General features: G+C 35.8%; 2 protein-coding genes across 2 annotated transcripts in view; both read right to left on the minus strand.

Annotated features, from left to right (window-relative positions):
- Window positions 1-5456: 5456 nt before the first annotated feature.
- The window catches only part of LOC140148556 (coiled-coil domain-containing protein 178-like), a 42637-nt gene continuing 30184 nt past the window's right edge, over window positions 5457-17909 (minus strand). Inside the window, 4 exon segments of the mRNA XM_072170551.1 lie at window positions 5457-6526; window positions 9545-9734; window positions 10327-10467; window positions 10850-10995. Coding sequence (XP_072026652.1) covers window positions 6116-6526; window positions 9545-9734; window positions 10327-10467; window positions 10850-10995 — 888 coding nt within the window. The 3' untranslated portion in view covers window positions 5457-6115.
- On the minus strand, window positions 13889-17031 carry LOC140148479 (uncharacterized). The gene is made up of 3 exons (XM_072170458.1): window positions 16801-17031; window positions 15861-15974; window positions 13889-14178 (listed from the first exon to the last, which is right to left on the minus strand). Exons 1-3 carry the CDS (start codon window positions 17029-17031, stop codon window positions 14092-14094), a joined length of 432 nt encoding a protein of 143 aa, XP_072026559.1. The 3' UTR covers window positions 13889-14091.

Consider the following 17909-nt stretch of genomic DNA (forward strand, 5'->3'; position numbering starts at 1 on the left):
ATCGCCACATTATAGTAGAATGTTAACTAAATAAATCTCATTCTTGCATTCTGGCCCCACGGGCTTGCGTGACGCTTGTGTTACGCCTTTGTTAGACTTCTCCGTAGTCCACTTGCCAATTATGCACTACTCTGGCTATTACATTTAAGCTTAAAACTCTGATTTAATTAATGAGTGCACAATTGATAGATTTTCACAACTGATCTTTTCAGTCACCGTACGCCATCTGTTTGTTAGCTTCCCAAGTGGACTACTGACTTTGCCTTGAGAGTTAGGCCAATTTCTGGCCTAACTAAAATTAGTGATGATGTAATGCATCTTTAAAATGAATCTGGCTTGTGATTGGTCGCCCAGATCTCGTTATTGTTTAAATCCTCCCGACGCGTACTGGTACCATTATAACTATACATGGTACACAACTATCTAGGGAATGTGGCGCTTTTGTGCTGGTGGATGAACGTATGCATCTAGCGCGTATTGTACCACCATGCTTAGTCTTGTGGTTAGATTTTATTGATAAACAAGTATGATTGACAGTGTGTGAGTCCCGGGTAAAGTTCTGCTTAAAAGTGAAAGTCCATAGTCGGTTTTTCGGATAATAAACTGGCAGATTCTAAAATTAGAATTGTTCAGTATTGAAGTGTCATTATAATTATGCCATTATGATATGTTGCATTCAATAATATAAGCCTACATAGGGCCTATACTTTACTTTTACTGTCACAAATATAATTATATAGCCTAAACTTTTTCATAACCATTTTATACTAGTATTTTGATGTAGGCCTACTAAATATCAGTATAATTTCGAGTTCAACTGAATGCGTTCATCATGATTAATAACATTTTTATTTATCAAAAATCGACTATGGCATAGTCTACGCCTTTGTATTAGAATGAGATGGCGGTCTTGGGTGATTATCTTGGGTAAGGTTAATGAAATGAAATGATTAGTTTCCCGTCACATTTTTTCAGTGAAATAATTATGAGGTCATGATTTCATTATTCATTATTATGCACTTACAGCTCTAACTTCATAGTATTTTCCAATAATATGTGGTCCACCATGTTGTAATTCAAATCCGGAAGTTATATTTTGAGAGTTTTTTCACTGAAATTTTAATTTTTAAAATTGAAATTTTAACCGAGTAAATACGATTATGTCATGATCACAATGGTTAGTTATTCATAAAGGATACTTACAAAAAAGAGACCACAGCAAAACTTTTGTAAGTGAAGTCATTTATAACTTTTCTGATTTATTGCTAACATATTCCTGTGCAGTACAATATTATGGTTTCAATAGAAATATCCAGTGTCCATGTTTTGTGATATTATACACTCTTATATAATAATTTACAGTTTCCCTGATAAAATGTGAGTTTCCAGCAATTTTGTGAAATAAGAATTGTTCAATGCGTATATCTTACAGATGATGTGCACCACAAATTTTGGGGAAGTTAACTATATTTAGGAGTTTGCAATTGACAGATCGTGTAAAATTATGGAAATTTGTTTAAAATCCCAAAATATCAAACCATTTAAGTATGTTACCAAGTAATTTTATTGCAATTTAAAACCACTGGGGCTCAAAACTGCAGTGAACCCCAATGACTTACTGGTTGAGTGTTGCAATAAATTATAATGGTTTTAAATCAGAGCTGACCAAGCAGTCATTTAAAATATTAAATGAATGAGGGTGTACAAAAATCGAGGGGGCAAATTCAGAGCTATTTTAATTCTTTTCTGAAACTGACTTTAAATTTGTGTTTAATCAAAGAGATAAGTATTTTTTTCCATATTCTGCAGTAAAATTTGCATTTCCAAACTTCTGATTACATAAAGATCAACATTTTTGGCTTGTGCATCAAATTCTATCCCCATAATCTTAAATAAATGAATCGGATCGCGCCAGGCCCTGACAAGGATGTAATTAACCAAATGAGGAGAGTTGCACATGCCGTTTATGTTGTAGCAAAACTCTGGATCTTGGTCTAGTCCCCTAAATCTTTATCAAACAGAATAAAGGGCCAAGATACTTGTTTGTATGCAACAATTAGGGGATTACGCCTAGCCAGTATGGCGATTATTGCTGTGGTGCACACCACCTGTTACAGTATTTTGGATTTATGTTCATGGAATATGTTTGATCACTTTGAAATTGGCTGATGCGTATCCCATTTTATTGTTGATTTGTTTTTAGTTCTAATAACTGCTCACTTGATAGTACCAACACATGACCAGTTTGACTGGAGTAAAGAAACGTTCATGTTTCACCTCAGACACAATATGAGTAAAGGGCATGTCATACCAGCAGTTGCAGCGTGCATGCGATTCAAATATCGCTAGTAATCAAACGCTTGTAGCATTTTCAAAATCGCTACCAGCCACCTGTTGTGGCTAGCAACGTAGCGACAAAGTTGCCTTCAAGTCAACTGCTTGGCATTAGATGCTGGAGCTTGCTAGTGACTTGTCGATCAGATATTGGCAAACGCTTTTCTGGCAAGCGACAATAGTTAAGTCACAGAAAAATGCTACGTAACGCTCCTTGCGATTACCTAGTATGTTATGCCCTTACCTCACTCAAGTGGGACTGCATGATGGCTATATCAAGTGAATACACAATACCAAACATCTACCAGAATTTTTACACCATTATCTACAATTGGTTTTACATTCTGCTAATGTAAATGCTATACAGGACAGAGCTTAAGAAGTTATTTATTTCTTGTACTGTTATAAAAAGTGCTGTATTTAGTACAAAATGAAGTTTAACAGGCACCTGTGTATACTATTACAAGTTTTGTTGTTGTATCCAAACTCTGTAAAAAACCTTACATACATGGCAAGAATTTATAATAAAACTTGTTACATTAATGTACATAAATTATCCTACTGGACGGACTTTGTAACAAATGCAGTAAAATATCTGCCATTAAGGCCAGTGTAATGGGAGAGAACATGGACCTTTTCGAGCATCGTTATTTCTGAATTGTATGTCAAAAGTATATAAAACTATACATTTTTGGAAAGGAAATTTGTCAAGGAATCCCATGGTGACGTCAGATTTGTTCAAAAATGTTGAGTTTTTGAAAAAACCACAAAAATTCACTTTTTTACCCCAATTTTTTTGTGACAACTTAGAAAAAAAAATCCGTTCAGTGTAAAAATAATTCAGTTAACTTTTCATAAAGAAGAGACATGAACTTAGGGAAGGTTTTTTATTTTTTGAAATTAAGTCTCTTTTTCAAATATTGAAAAAAACATGTGAAAAAAGCAATTTTGTCACTCTATTAAGCTAAAAATTGCACAGAATGGTGTATATTTTTGTTTAAAACAAATATTTTGAAAAAATGAGAAAACCTTCCCTAGGCTTTGATGTACTCTAAACGATAGTGCAAAAGTTTACCTTTTGCTTGCATATTTTTCGAGTTATCTTGTCACAAAAATCGTGCAATATTGTCAAAAGTGAACTCTGAGAAATCGACGTTTTAGTAAAAAAATGTCAAAATTATGCACAAAACGTCCTTATATTTTAAAACGGTAAGACTTTCACGCTTATAAAAGCTGTATCTGGTGCATGGTCTAAAAATGCATCTTTTTGCACCAATAAATCTATAATGTCTGCTTTCAGTGCGCCAAAATTCAAAATAATTCAAAAATCTAAGTGGCATTTTGACTGCAAATTTTTGTTTTGTTTACACCACATTTGCTGGCATGAACAACATACCGAATGCGCCTAGACTGCGTTGGACATACGCGCAGAGTTGCGCCGCGTCACGCTAAGCGAATCGCGCGTGATCAAAATATTTCGCATTCGCGCATTTCTGACTCATTATTTCCCGCCAATTTACTAAGCTGTCTTGAGCCATGTGACTTTTTAGAGTTGAAAAGAGTGAAACAAATCAAGCAAAAATACGAGTAAATATTAGCAAGTTGTATTTTATCAGTTTCAAGTGAAAGAATACATCTTAGTGTTGATATATATCAAGAAATCTCAAATTCGGGCGTGAACGAATGTGTCTTCCATTACTCTGGCCTTAATGGCCAGATATGTTTTACCTTATAAACAGGATTTATTACATGTATGGACAGATTTTGAAATGGATGGAACATTTTATATTGCTGAACAGACTTTGTGGCACTGAAGTATGTAAGAATTCTCATCCTGAATAAGGTCACATGACCTTGTAGGAATAATGATAATTATGAAATCTTCTTCCATAACAGGCTGAGAACGGTTGAAGTAATGGATGGAATTGCATTTAAATTGCTAACTTTGCCTCATCACAGTAGTGAGAATCGCTCAAAATTCTTGAGAAAAAAAGCCAGATAATATTAGACAAAACTCAAGGCCCAAGCAGCATCAGCCTGGTATCCACCTTATTTGAAGGTACCACTCATTGTTTTGGGTAATCAGGCTTAAACATCCATAAACGATAAGCATTGGAAATTGTTCACTAGCTCCATCAAGGGCAGGAATGTGCCAATCATAGGAATGGTCTATATACTGATCCTTAGTTATCCAACTGTACATTAAATATAAATGTATACGAAATATACCCAGCACTGCAGCTCATGTGGTTTAGTATTACATTACAACAGAAAATTACAATCTCCTCCCAGAACTGGGGTTTGTTTTTGGAAATCTATCGGAAATCATCTTTCAAGAGCTAAATTAACAGGGCAACTGCTGAATGCAACATACAACAGAGACACATACACAGAATAAATTGTGACCAGCACATTGTTGTATGTGAGTGTATGTTGTATGCAACAGTTATAAATTAACTAATAATTTCTTTGAAACAAAAAAAAAGTTTTGAAACTTCTTAACAAACCAAACCCCCTAGTTAGTATAAAGCACCTTGATTCCTTTGAATACACTGGTATAATTTGTACCTTTGGCTTTTAAACCCAATGACTTTTCCGAATTTGGGATAAATATATTAGTAAGTAACTATATAACAAGCTTCATTTGTTATCTTTGGCCTTTGTCACTGGACGGATTTTGTTACTTTTTCTATTTAAACCAATAGGTTTAATACATGGATTATTTCATGGAATACTTCTTATGTTTGTTTCAATATTTTGTTATTCATATGGTTTCACACAAAAAATGCAACTTTCATGAAATTGGTTGAGATTTATCTACATGTACATATTATTTACAATTATAAATACATTTATTATTATATATATATACATAATTTACACATATTATCTTCTTATTTACACATATTATACATCATACTGATTGTGCGGTCGGTGGGTTGTTCATCTTAGCAAATGTAGATACCTGTAAAGTGTGCTGAGGCTTGTGGATCAACGTCTAGGCGTTGTGCCTGTGCGTAGCGCACTATAAATCACTGCGCTTTTTTTTTTTTACCTCATGTGTTCAAATGCATGACAATTAAAATAATGATTTTCAGAATGTTAATCATGTAGTGAGTGATTAACCCCATGGGCAACACCAGCCAAATTATCAGCATCTAAGAACTATTTTGATTGGTCACACATATCCGTATATCATGTATTGAGCCAATCAGATAGCCTATATGGTAAGAATTGTTACTAGAGCTGAATGGATTAAGCTTAAAATTGCTAAGAGATCTAAAAGCTCTATTTTGATTGGTTAATCAGATGCTTATATCATGTGATTAATCAATAAGGGGCAATGTTAGAAAGGTGGTGGTGCCCATGGGGTTAAAGGAATTTCCCTGGTATTATAAGTATCTGATGGAATCTTTACTATCCTGTATTTTACAAGTCTTAATCACATAGAAAATGCATGTTACATTGTGCTCAAATATAAAATACATGCCATTCCACATCTTTATGTGAGTACAAGAATGTCTGATGTGTACAGAAAAGCAATAGCTCCCCCTTATATTCTTACAATGAACAAATCAATGAAATTGCAAAATACTATGTGCTGCACTACAAATGTACTTGAAGCAGCTATTCAATTCTAACACATAAAATTCTCTTGTATTCATACAAAGCATGTTTCTACATAATACTATTAGTAATCAGCACCAACACAGCGATACATATCAGTAATATAAATTATAAAGCTTTTAACAAATGGCACAAATGTGTATCAATACTACTGCTATGTACTGATAGTTAACCTTGAGTGCTGTCCAGTAGCAGCTGTTGCACCAACCATAGTCCCTTCCCTAACAAGTGTGTCTCTTGTGGTATTAGCCCTGGTCAAAGTGTCCAGTCCTTCTCTTGCAACTTTCATTCCTGTCTCCTTCCCATCTTCTGTGCTAACTGCTCCAGTCAAGACTGACCTCGCTGCTGCCGCAACCATTCGTGCAGCTGTGCCATCCAATTGGTCAGTAAGAAATTTGCTGATAGTTTCAATAGCTTTGTCCATTTCTGTTTGTAAAGTGCTGATGCGTTCCGAGTTCTCCACAGAAATCTCGTCAAAACGAGCTAGTTCGTTTGTGTTGTAAAGTCCCCGAATGTAATAGTACCTGGCCAGAGCTTGGTGTAGTCTGAGTTGCAGGCCATTCAACTGTACAAAACAATGTAAAAACAATTAGTCATTTGTGAAATAATATCATGGGTACAAACTTGTGATATAATAGAAAAATCCAATTAATCATCATGTGTGACAAATCCCACAAATTGAGTGATTTGTCGTTAACATCAATTTTGATGTGACAAAAAGAAGTGGCCATATTCTATTTTTACATAAATATCTACACTAGGGTCAGTCCATGTCAAAACAGACTGAGTGTACACCCACCCTCTTGGATTATGCTCTCCTTTGGCTCAGGGGTACCTTTCATGGACCCCTAGGTGAGGTCACAAGAAAAAATTCAAATTCAATTTCGTTTCGAATGGCGGGCCATCTAAGTTTGGCGACCTTGACCAAAATTGGGAATTTAAGGTGTCCAAATGACAAAGCGCTCTCTTTGAACGGCATTTTCTTCTTACTTAAATCAGTTGTGACCCTCTTTTTGATTTTGGTCACTCACTGGCTGTGTCTCAAATGCCTAATGCCAAAAAAAGATTGATTTGAATTTCGTTGGGATTTCAGAGGGGTCAAAATCAGCACTTCATACTGTTCAATCAAATTATCTTTGATTTTGAAGGACCCATGATAATGCCACAGTGCACTTATAGGTCCTAATTATGTTCAGAATGGATTAACCATGTGCCAATGTCTATGAGCAATTCAAAAAGAGAAATTTCTAGACCCCCTACAGAATTTTAGGCCCCACTAAAGTGGTTCAGCCACAAATGGCGTCTAAAATCGGCAAATTTTGACACCTAATAACTTTAGGTGTACACCAGATATGAATTTCTAGTCTTTTGCATCTGAAAGAATGTAGTCTTATGTTACTAGGAACATACGATTTGTTTTGTATTTTTTGTGTTTTGATACTTTCAAAAAGGTCGTTGACCTATAAACATTTTTCGTCATAGCGCCCTCCTGAAAGGTCTGACACATAACAAACTATACATTTTTGGAATCCTCATGACCATACGAGTAATTTGATATATTACTTGACATAATTGGGAGCATTCTGAAAATTTGACCCCATAACCTGTACTTTGCATGTGCATCGTTGCCAGGAAGTGCATTTTTGACCCCTTAAAAATCCATACAGAGGATTAGAAAGTAGTTTTTTCTTATTACTTGACTCAAGAGCAACTTGAAATATCAGGATAAATAATACAAATGGCTATAAAGTGATCAAAAATATAAAAAATATCATACTAAAATTGGCATTTTGTACCGTATCCTGTATGCATGGTATGTTAGGCAAAAATGACTATTTTTGAAAGCTTAATACTAAAACACAAAAAATACAAAACAAATCTTATGTTCCTAGTAACATTAAACTACATTCTTTCAGATGCAAAAGACTAGAAATTCATATCTGGTGTACACCTAAAGTTATTAGGGGTCAAAATTTGCTTACTTTTAAGTGCCATTTGTGGCTGAACCACTTTAGGGGTGGCCTAAAATTCTGTAGGGTCTAGAAATTTCTTTTTTTTAATTGCTCATAGACATTGGCATATGGTTAATCCATTCTGAACATAATTAGGACCTATAAGTGCACTGTGACATTATCATGGGTCCTTCAAAATCAAGATAATTTGATTGAACAGTACGGCGTGATTTTGACCCCCTCTGAAATCCCAACGATATTCAAATCTATCTTTTTGGCATTAGGTATTTCAGACACAGCCAGTGAGTGACCACATTCAAAAGAGGATCACAACTGATTCAATTAAGAAGAAAGTGCCCTCAAAGAGAGCACTTTGTCATTTGGACCCTTAAATTCACAATTTTGGTCGAGGTCGCCAAACTTTGATTGCCCGCCATTCGCAAACTAAATGGAATTTGAATTTTTTCTTGTGACCTCACCTAGGGATCCATGAAAGGTACCCTGAGCCAAAGGAGAGCAAAATCCAAGAGGGTGGGTGTACACTCAATCTGTTTCGGCATGGACTGACCCACTAGCTTCCAGAGAAATATGAAAGTCTCTTGGTCTGATTGACACACGGGCCTGTTAATGAGCAACATACACCAGGCTTTGATGAGCGCCGCTCTGTGCCAATTGCTTCTTTGACGAGTAATCGATTATCAGACAATTGAATTAGCCAATCAGATCCCCCACTTCCGTGTTTACGCTGTATACGCTCACCACAAGCAAGAGAGTGACGTTCTTCTTTGGCAACTTGTAAGTAGATCTCTGTCATTTAATGAGAGGATAATTATAGGCCATTTCACATTCAATAAATGTGTCATTCCCACATGTCACACATGCATTTTTGTTCCATTTAGAGTGCATTTTTGTCCTATTGCAAGGTGACAGTCACTATACATGAACTTTGCTGTGACTACAATGTGTCATATGACCAGTGTCGGGCAGACTCAAGATTGGAAGTAGCTAGCCATTCTTAGAGCGAAAATGACAAACCCATGGCATATTAGGCCGTAATACAGGATACTATTTGACCTGATGACTGAAAGAAAATTATGCAGTAGGCTCTGCTTGGCATCGGACAAACTTAAATGCAGGTGACAGGCCTTAAGCGGAGAATCTACTTAGATGTTATATAACACAAACACTGTAAAGATTTGCCTACTAGCGCATATGGGCAGGGTTCGAATTCGGCTGTATCGCATAGCAGTTTGCTCCACATTTTGAAGCAACTGCTACCCAATTTTGCATTTGTATAGCACTTTTTATAGTGCTTTAGTATATGGAAGTATCCTGATTATGATGAATTAGCCAAAAACTGCTACGCAAAATTTTTTAACGAATTCGAACCCTGCATATGGGCTTCTTTTTCATACAAATAGATACCTACTTCCTCTGAAAATCCCAAAAAGAATTAAGAATCTGTGCCCTTATTTGTGCCTAAAATTCCAGTTATGTCAAGGGAGCCAATATGCGCCATTAGGCAAATCTTTACAGTAATGAATGCATTTCATTTGTGCAATGGAAAGAATATTTTTCACCCCATGGAAAATATTTTTACCATTGCACTAATTATTTGTATAATATTTTACCTGTTTATGATCCTTGAGGCTGCTTTCTAAAGTGACGCGATGTTCAAAGGTGTCAAGAAACTCATTCTTAAGCTCATAGAATGCATTCTGCACCAGTCGGTAGGTATGGGCAAGATCTTTGTTTGTTAATAAATGCTTCCTTAGCGCCGTCTGTATAAAACATAATTAAACATATTGTTCAGATAACAATCTACATGACAAATTATCTCCCAGGCTCGTCATCAGTGAAACTCTATTTTAACAAAGATTTACTTTGTCTGCTCATGTGTAAACATGTTTGTTCTCTGTTTGTTGTCAATCACAGACATTCATATGAAAACACCTTCAAAAGCACAAGGAATCGCAGATGGTCCTTGGTTCCAAACTTATGCAACAGACAAGAAACACTTTAAAATTGCATTTGATGACAAGCCCTAATGTAATTTGTGTTTACGAAAATTAGCTGAAATTTGATGACCGCTAATTGTCACCCTTCCACTAAATCACAGCTATATATGCGTTAAAATTCCAAGAAATTGCACTCACAACCTCTGACAGACATAGGGAATGACAGACAACCAGGAAACATAAAACCTGGTGGAAGCAAAAAAGTAAGATTGAAGATTCTTAAAAATGTAATTATTTTCCTATGTTTTTTCTATACCTTGATCGTCACGCTCAAGCATCCGCGCCCCAGAGCAGCGCATTAACACTGTTTATGACTGTCTTTCAATCAATCACACGCACCGATAAATAATGTGTATGTATGTACACACAATACTTACCTCTTTTTCTACACGAACCTTTCCCTTGCCTTCATATGTTCTAGATGCCTATTATCTCCGTCTGCTTCCCTGTCCCCTACCTCCTCTAAGTGTGCTTTCAGTTTAGCTGCCTGCTTTTTACCTACATCAAGTTGGATATTCATCTCTTCCATTTCAACACTTTCATGAAAAAAAAGCAGAAAGAATAATAATCAACTAAAGTCAGGCATTAAAAATGCTTCCAAATCTCTAAAAAAGTCAAATTGTTTATTTTCAATTTACATGTTTTACCTTGGACAAGAAAATAGAGCATGTAGTGCGATGGACTGGGGACTTGACACATTGATCTGAGGACAGTAACATCATACTCTTGAACATAAGTCTTGATATTACTTAGGCTGTGGCAGTATCATTTTCTGCTATTAATTATGTCAAGTGACGTCATTTCAAGTCTTTATAGCTGTATGTGTAATTACTACTCATGTTATGAGGGAGCACAGTGCCCAACAAAATATCACCACTGGAATCTCTACTTTTATCTCTCAAACTCTCTCCGACTTACTTTATATCTTCTATTGCTTCTTCAGTAGTTTTGATGACCCGTTCCATATACCCAGTCGACTGATTCATATCTGCTAGCTTCTTGTTGATGAGGTCTGAACGATACATCATGTAGTCCAGACGTTTTTGAAGCTTTAAGTCTTCCTCCTGTACAAACAAATCATTAACGGTTCAGTAAATTCCAACATTTAGTTGTATCGGTACTCTTACCATTATCTCAAGGTTTGACATACAACAAATTAACAATAACGTAGAATTACACCTACAAGCATATATGCCTCTAAACAGATTTTTTTGACGAAAGGCAGAAACCCTCCACAAAACATTACAATAGGTAGGTCTTATGATATTACATGTTTGTACAGCCACCTGTATCAGTAATATAGTTGCTCAAACTCCAAATAATGTTTTTGTGGCGGGTGTCTGCCTTTCGTCTCTTTCATCCAAAAAACCTTGTTCTAGACACATATGCTTCATAATTCTATGGTATATTCTAATTTAACCCTAGAACTACTAAGCCATATTTTGTAACACAGACTACGAAGGGGGTCAGCATTAAGACACATTATGTTGGGCAAAATTATGGAAATTAATATACTTGTGAAAAACTAAGCATTCATTAAGCAGTTGGTAGAAGCAGGTACCATAATGAAAATCTTAAGGAGCAGTCAACAAAAACATTTGTACTGCATTCAGTTATAATACTGCCACTAATCTCCAGAAACAGTCCCTCGTATTCATCTCTATCAGATCAATCTAATCTGTGAAAAGACACATTTTAGGTGTTTAACCGGCTCCTGTGACAAATTTTAATTGATGAAGTCAAAGACATACCATAATTATTAGAGTTTGCAACATCTACATCATACCTGCCAACATTGAAAACCTAGAAAACAGAGTACATGGTGAACGTAGGGCGCGAAGGGCCCGTAGTATCGTCTCTGATGGCGGGGGGGGGTCCAGGGGCCCGCTTAAGGGCCCCTGGTGGGGTCCAGGGGCAAAGCCCCGGTGGGGGTTGAGGGGGCAAAGCCCCCCAAAGCTAGAGGGTTTCTACACTGTAAAAACCCTTATAAGCCCCTTCATCACATTAGACACATTTTATAGAAAAACAACAAGGTGAAAATGAAGCCCTAGGCTTTTATACACTTTGAGGATGGATTTATACTCCATATCTAGCAACAATTTCAACACATATTTGATGACTACAACCTTTGAAAAAATGTGAAAAAACATTCTGGGACCTGTTTTTATAAGTTTGAAAAATATGCTTCCTTCACACAGAAAATGTGCTTTTAAAAATGCAGTTTCCTATACTTTTGTACATAACGATCATTCGTTGAAGCGATTTTTTGGCTTTATAACAAGGCCTACGTGACTGATAGGACATTGATATGATGTACAATACAAAGGTAAAAATTTAAAAAAAAAAAATCCATTTTTTCTTAATTTTTTCAAAGTTTTTGGCAACTTGAGAACCTCTAGACCTATTCTGAAGGTTGCATTTGAGGAGGATTTATACTCCATATCTGGCAACAATTTCAACACATATTTGATGACTGCACCCTTTGAAAAATGTGAAAAAACATTCTGGGACTTGTTTTTACAAGTTTGAAAAATATGCTTCCTTCACATAGAAAATGTGCTTTTAAAAATGCAGTTTCCTATACTTTTGTACATAACGATCATTCGTTGAAGCGATATTTTGGCTTTATAACAGGGCCTAAGTGACTGATAGGACACTGATATGATGCACAATACAAAGTTAAAAATTCAGAAAAAAAAAACATTTAACAAAAAACATGTCAAAGTTTATTGTCAAAGGTTTTGTTGACTTTGGAGAAACACTAGACGTATTCTGAAGTGCTAGGATCATTCACAGATGATTTGAAAAAAAAAATTGGAAAACATTACAAAAAAATTACAGTTTGTTATCTTTAATATGGAAACCACTAACTAATGTTTACCTCTTCATCTATCACAATATTATACATGCATTGGTTTTCCATGCATTTTATAATATGTGCTAGATGAAGAGGTAAACATTAGTTAGTGGTTTGCATATTAAGGATAACAAACTGTAATTTTTTTGTAATTTTTTCCAATTGTTTTCAAATTAACTGTGAATGATCCTAGCACTTCAGAATAGGTCCAGTGGTTCTCCAATGTCGCCGAAAACTTTGAAAAGAAATTTAAAAAAATAATTTAAAATTTTTTTTTTTAAATTTTTTTTCAGAAAATCGGAGTACTCCGATTTTCGGGGGTTTAAAACTCGGGAAATCGGAGTAACTCCGCGAAAATCGGAGTAGTTGGCAGGTATGCTACATATTTTGGTCATGCCTGGTTCACATAAAAATAAGGAGCATGCTGGATTAAGAAATGAATCAACCCAGAGTTTAGACTGGAATTTGACTGACTCATCCCAGTTTAGGGTACAAAATATCTTTCTCTACCAGGCTCTGTCAATTATCTAAATACCTCTAACAACTTTGTATAAAAAAATTAACATTCTTTTATTTGACTGAAAAAAGACACAGTTCAGTGCAATTACAAAATCTATACTTTGTTCAACTTGTAATGGGTAAAAACATGTTTTTTATGTTTTTTTTAGCATCAACAAAGTCCCAAATTATACTCATATAAATTCCTTCCCACACAAGTGCATGTAAATCGCATAATAAGTAAAATGCATAACAGGTGTTACCCCTAACTGCAAGTTTGTAATCAATCCAAGATGTTAGGAGCCAAGATTACTAAAGCCACAATTTCAATTGAATGAACACAATGTGCCATTTTACATACGCACATAATTCTACAAATCTGATGCATTCCATAACCTCCCTATAGGCAATGTTATCATAGTCGAGTTGTGGCAATATCATCCTGTGTTCCTTCAATTGCCTTTCCAAGAATAGTTGAACAAAGCATAGCTACAATCCAGGAAAAAAAAAAGTTGGCACACTTACACTAAACAATGGAAATGCATGCCCTATCAAAATTGGAGAGGTGAGTGAAACATGCATGCAATATATGTGAAGGAGAGGCGAGTGAAACATGCATGCAATATATATGAAGTACAGACTCCCCCTATATCTCACCCTTCCCCACTCCCCATCTTTCAATGTTGGAGGGTCTCACGGACCTGTTGACAACATGGCTTGGTCCAACATTGAATTGGGGGAGCGGGGGAAGAGATATACCAAAAGACAGGCAAAGTGTGCCAACCTTTTTTTCCTGGATTGTAGTTTACAATGTGCTGCTTACCTGCAGAGATACTGATGGTTCTGATGACTTAGCACCAGATGCTGCTTGAACACTCAGTATAGTATATGGCTACACACACAACAACAGGTGGTGATGGAGTAGACGGTGCAGTGTGGTGATAAATAAAGTGTGAATGTGAACATGCAATATACTAAACAGTACTAACAATCATGCAATATTACTACAGAGGAAAAGGTATCGATACTAGGGAGTGTAATTCTATGTACATAACACCGGCGGATAAAAATAAGTTGAAACACTAACAAAATATCACATTGGCTCTAAATGAACAAAACCATAGTAATGCATAGAAAATGCTATGGATGAAAGGCTATTTTAAGTCCAGCAATGGGGTATTGCAGTTCAAATCCATATACCTACTATGGAAGACATGACCTTAATCTTCCACACAAGAGGTGTAGATTTCAAATGGAGTCACCTATTTAGGGTACCCCATTTGAAATTCACACTCCCTGTGTGGAAGATTAAGGTCATGTCTTCCATAGGGTGTATGGATTTCAAACAGAATAGCCCAATGTTGTTTTTGAATGAAATCCTCTTAACTCTATATTACCATGATAAAATGATTTGATTCTTTGGCCAAAGATCATGTCAACAAGTAATTTTAGGATCGTTCTGTGTATAAGTGTAGTGAAATTGCTACATGCGACATGCATTATGATACACCCATAGTGTTTACTGAAAAGGCTCTGATTCAAGAGTTTAATGAACAAGTGAGGTTATGAATCTGGTATATGAATACAATAAATGCACTTTTGTCAGGCCCTTCAGGTTTTACACATTTGTGCAGCATAATCTGTCCATTTAACTTTTGAATATAGAGTAGGTATCTAAATCATCACTAATACCATGCACTACATGAAATAAAAACTACTTTCTAAAGACCAAGATCACATGCAAGAAAGATTCCTGACATATTTGCTGCAGATGTTTATAAAATAAATTCCATTTCCAAATCCTTTATCACTCATTAGATGTGTGCAGTGGATCTAGTCATCAACATACAAGTCAGGTAACATATAAGCACACTTGCCAACTTGCAAAGATTATTAGTGCTGCAAACATTGACACTTTAACCTACAGGGATGTTCCATTTGAAATCTATTACACCCACTATAGAAGACATGATGTCTTCCAGACGGAGTGCAAATTTCAAACGGGGTTACCTAAATGTGGTGACTCCATTTGATATCTACACTCCAGTGTGGGAGATTAAGGTCATGTTTCTTCCATAAGGGTTGTATGGATTTCAACTAGAATAACCCATATCAACTTGGTGGATGACAAAATACATCATAGTGATACAAGTGGTGAACAGATGGACAGATTTTGTGGTGTATAGTGGAGGCTAATACACACAAGAGTATAAAGTTTCACAATGATCACATTATTTGGGTGACTGTGATGAAACTACACTTGCTGGCAGAGAAGAACGGCATTTGTTTACAATTTAAGAGTGTACATAGCGTAAACACAGAAGTAGGGTCCTTATTGGCTGATTGAATCGTCTGACAATCAAACCAAAGTCAAAGTGTTGGGCGGCGTGAGAGCACAAGTTCCACGTGATGTCGCTAACAGGGCGCTCACATCAATCAGAGTGAAAGAGTGCCATACTTCTCTGGAAGCTAGTAATTCAAGAGTTTTCTTACAATGGGGAAAACAAACTGTTCTATTGATACAGGTGAAACTTCCTAACTGCAACACACTACTATAAAGCCCATATTGCTTACCTCTAGTGCCTTACACCTTGGCTCCATCTCATTCTTCATTTTAGTCAGCATTTCCTTTGTTTCCTTATGCTCACTCTTTATAGTAGCAACAGATGTCTCTAATCCATTTATAGTCTGTGAATGTCAAGATTGGAAAATTAAAGTTGTACTAAACTGTCTTAGGCACCCATTGTCAAGTGGGTACAATATTACATGGTCTTAAGACTAGGATTCACAAAGGAGAGCCTTGTGATAGGAACCCATTGTCAAGTAACTGGTGGGTTACAGGGTGTATCAAAATGATTGGTATCCATCAATTTTGATGTTTATTGAAAAGCCTGCCTCTTCCAAATACAACATTGGATACTCTTGAAATGTCCAGAATGTATAGTTTATGATTTGTTTTACAATTAATCTACAAATTATTTGGATCTTATGTTGAATTTTGATGTGTCAGGCTCATACATTATCAATGAAAACTGATGGGTACCAATCATTTTGATATAGCTTGTACAATACCAAACGTCTTGGAATAATAATCACGAAGGAGATAGGCACCCATTGTCAAGTAATGGATGGGTAGATAGGAACCCATTGTCAAGTAACAAATGGGTACAATACCAAACAGTCTTAGAATGGGTACAATACCAAACAGTCTTGGTGGGAATCACTAAGGAGAGCCTTATGATAGGAACCCATTGTCAAGAAACGAATGGGTACAATAACAAACAAACTTAGAATGGGGTTTTAGGGCTTAACATGTTTGCTCTCATGAAAATAGTAAAGAACAATTAAAAAGAACTCTTTAACTATAAGTCTGTTTGCTTATTTCTATTTGGCAAACTAGCTACAAAGTTACTTGGCATTTGGATGGTCAAATATGAACATCCATAATACTTTTATTTGGGGGGAGTAGTTGGAAATGTTAGTTACTTCCAGCCTTGAACAGTTGGCTACCTACCTGCTCCCTATCTGCATGTGCTTTCCTCAGTACTTGCACATCACCCAGAGTTCCATGGGCAATTTCTTCCAGTTCCTTGGCTTTCTTGGACACCTTGACCTTCTTCTTCTTAGCTTCCACCTGTTGTTTGGCTAGATCTGTGGTATCGGATGCAATGCGCGCTTGCATCACTGTCCTGGAATGAGTCTCCTCTTTCACTTGTTTCCTTAGAGTTTCTGAAACTCCCTGCATATGAAGCGCACATAATGTAAATAGGTTTCAGTTCTATAATATACATGTATATACGTAAGTATTCAGCAACCTTCCTGAGCAAGATTTCTTTTGAAAGGTGTCAAAATAACTCCCACTCAGGCAAAATGGGATGTCCTTTTTTCTGGACACTTGAGTAACACATCTTTTCCACTAAGTCTATTATTCATTTGCTGATGAACTTTCTAGAGCAAAACAGAAGCTATAATTTGTGTCACATATGTTCCAACTTCAAGTTCCATAGACTATATCCAGACTGAATGTGTACATTGCATGACCCTTGACTAATCGAACATTCACTCATGTTTGTTCAAAATATGACTTCATATATTATATTTCTCTGTTTATCATGTTTATTAACATCCACACTGCAAAAGACAGTGCCTAAAGATTAAACATTTTCCTTGCAGTTTCCTATACTTTTGTACATAACGATCATTCGTTGAAGCGATATTTTGGCTTTATAACAGGGCCTAAGTGACTGATAGGACACTGATATGATGCACAATACAAAGTTAAAAATTCAGAAAAAAAAACATTTAACAAAAAACATGTCAAAGTTTATTGTCAAAGGTTTTGTTGACTTTGGAGAAACACTAGATGTATTCTGAAGTGCTAGGATCATTCACAGATGATTTGAAAAAAAATTGAAAACATTACAAAAATTACAGTTTGTTATCTTTAATATGGAAACCACTAACTAATGTTTACCTCTTCATCTATCACAATATTATACATGCATTGGTTTTCCATGCATTTTATAATATGTGCTAGATGAAGAGGTAAACATTAGTTAGTGGTTTGCATATTAAGGATAACAAACTGTAATTTTTTTGTAATTTTTTCCAATTGTTTTCAAA

This window comes from Amphiura filiformis, chromosome 3 (genome assembly GCF_039555335.1).
Source record: "Amphiura filiformis chromosome 3, Afil_fr2py, whole genome shotgun sequence".
Taxonomy (NCBI): Eukaryota; Metazoa; Echinodermata; class Ophiuroidea; order Amphilepidida; family Amphiuridae; genus Amphiura; species Amphiura filiformis.

Bases quoted from the DNA above. Each gene is read 5' to 3' on its own strand.
- LOC140148479 (XM_072170458.1), bottom strand. From the start codon at position 17,031: ATGCAGGGAGTTTCAGAAACTCTAAGGAAACAAGTGAAAGAGGAGACT. The intron at 15,975-16,800 runs GTAGGTAGCCAA...TGACATTCACAG, and splicing joins CACATGCAGATAGGGAGCAG to ACTATAAATGGATTAGAGAC. The intron at 14,179-15,860 runs GTAAGCAATATG...TTGTGTGTGTAG, and splicing joins CAAGGTGTAAGGCACTAGAG to CCATATACTATACTGAGTGT.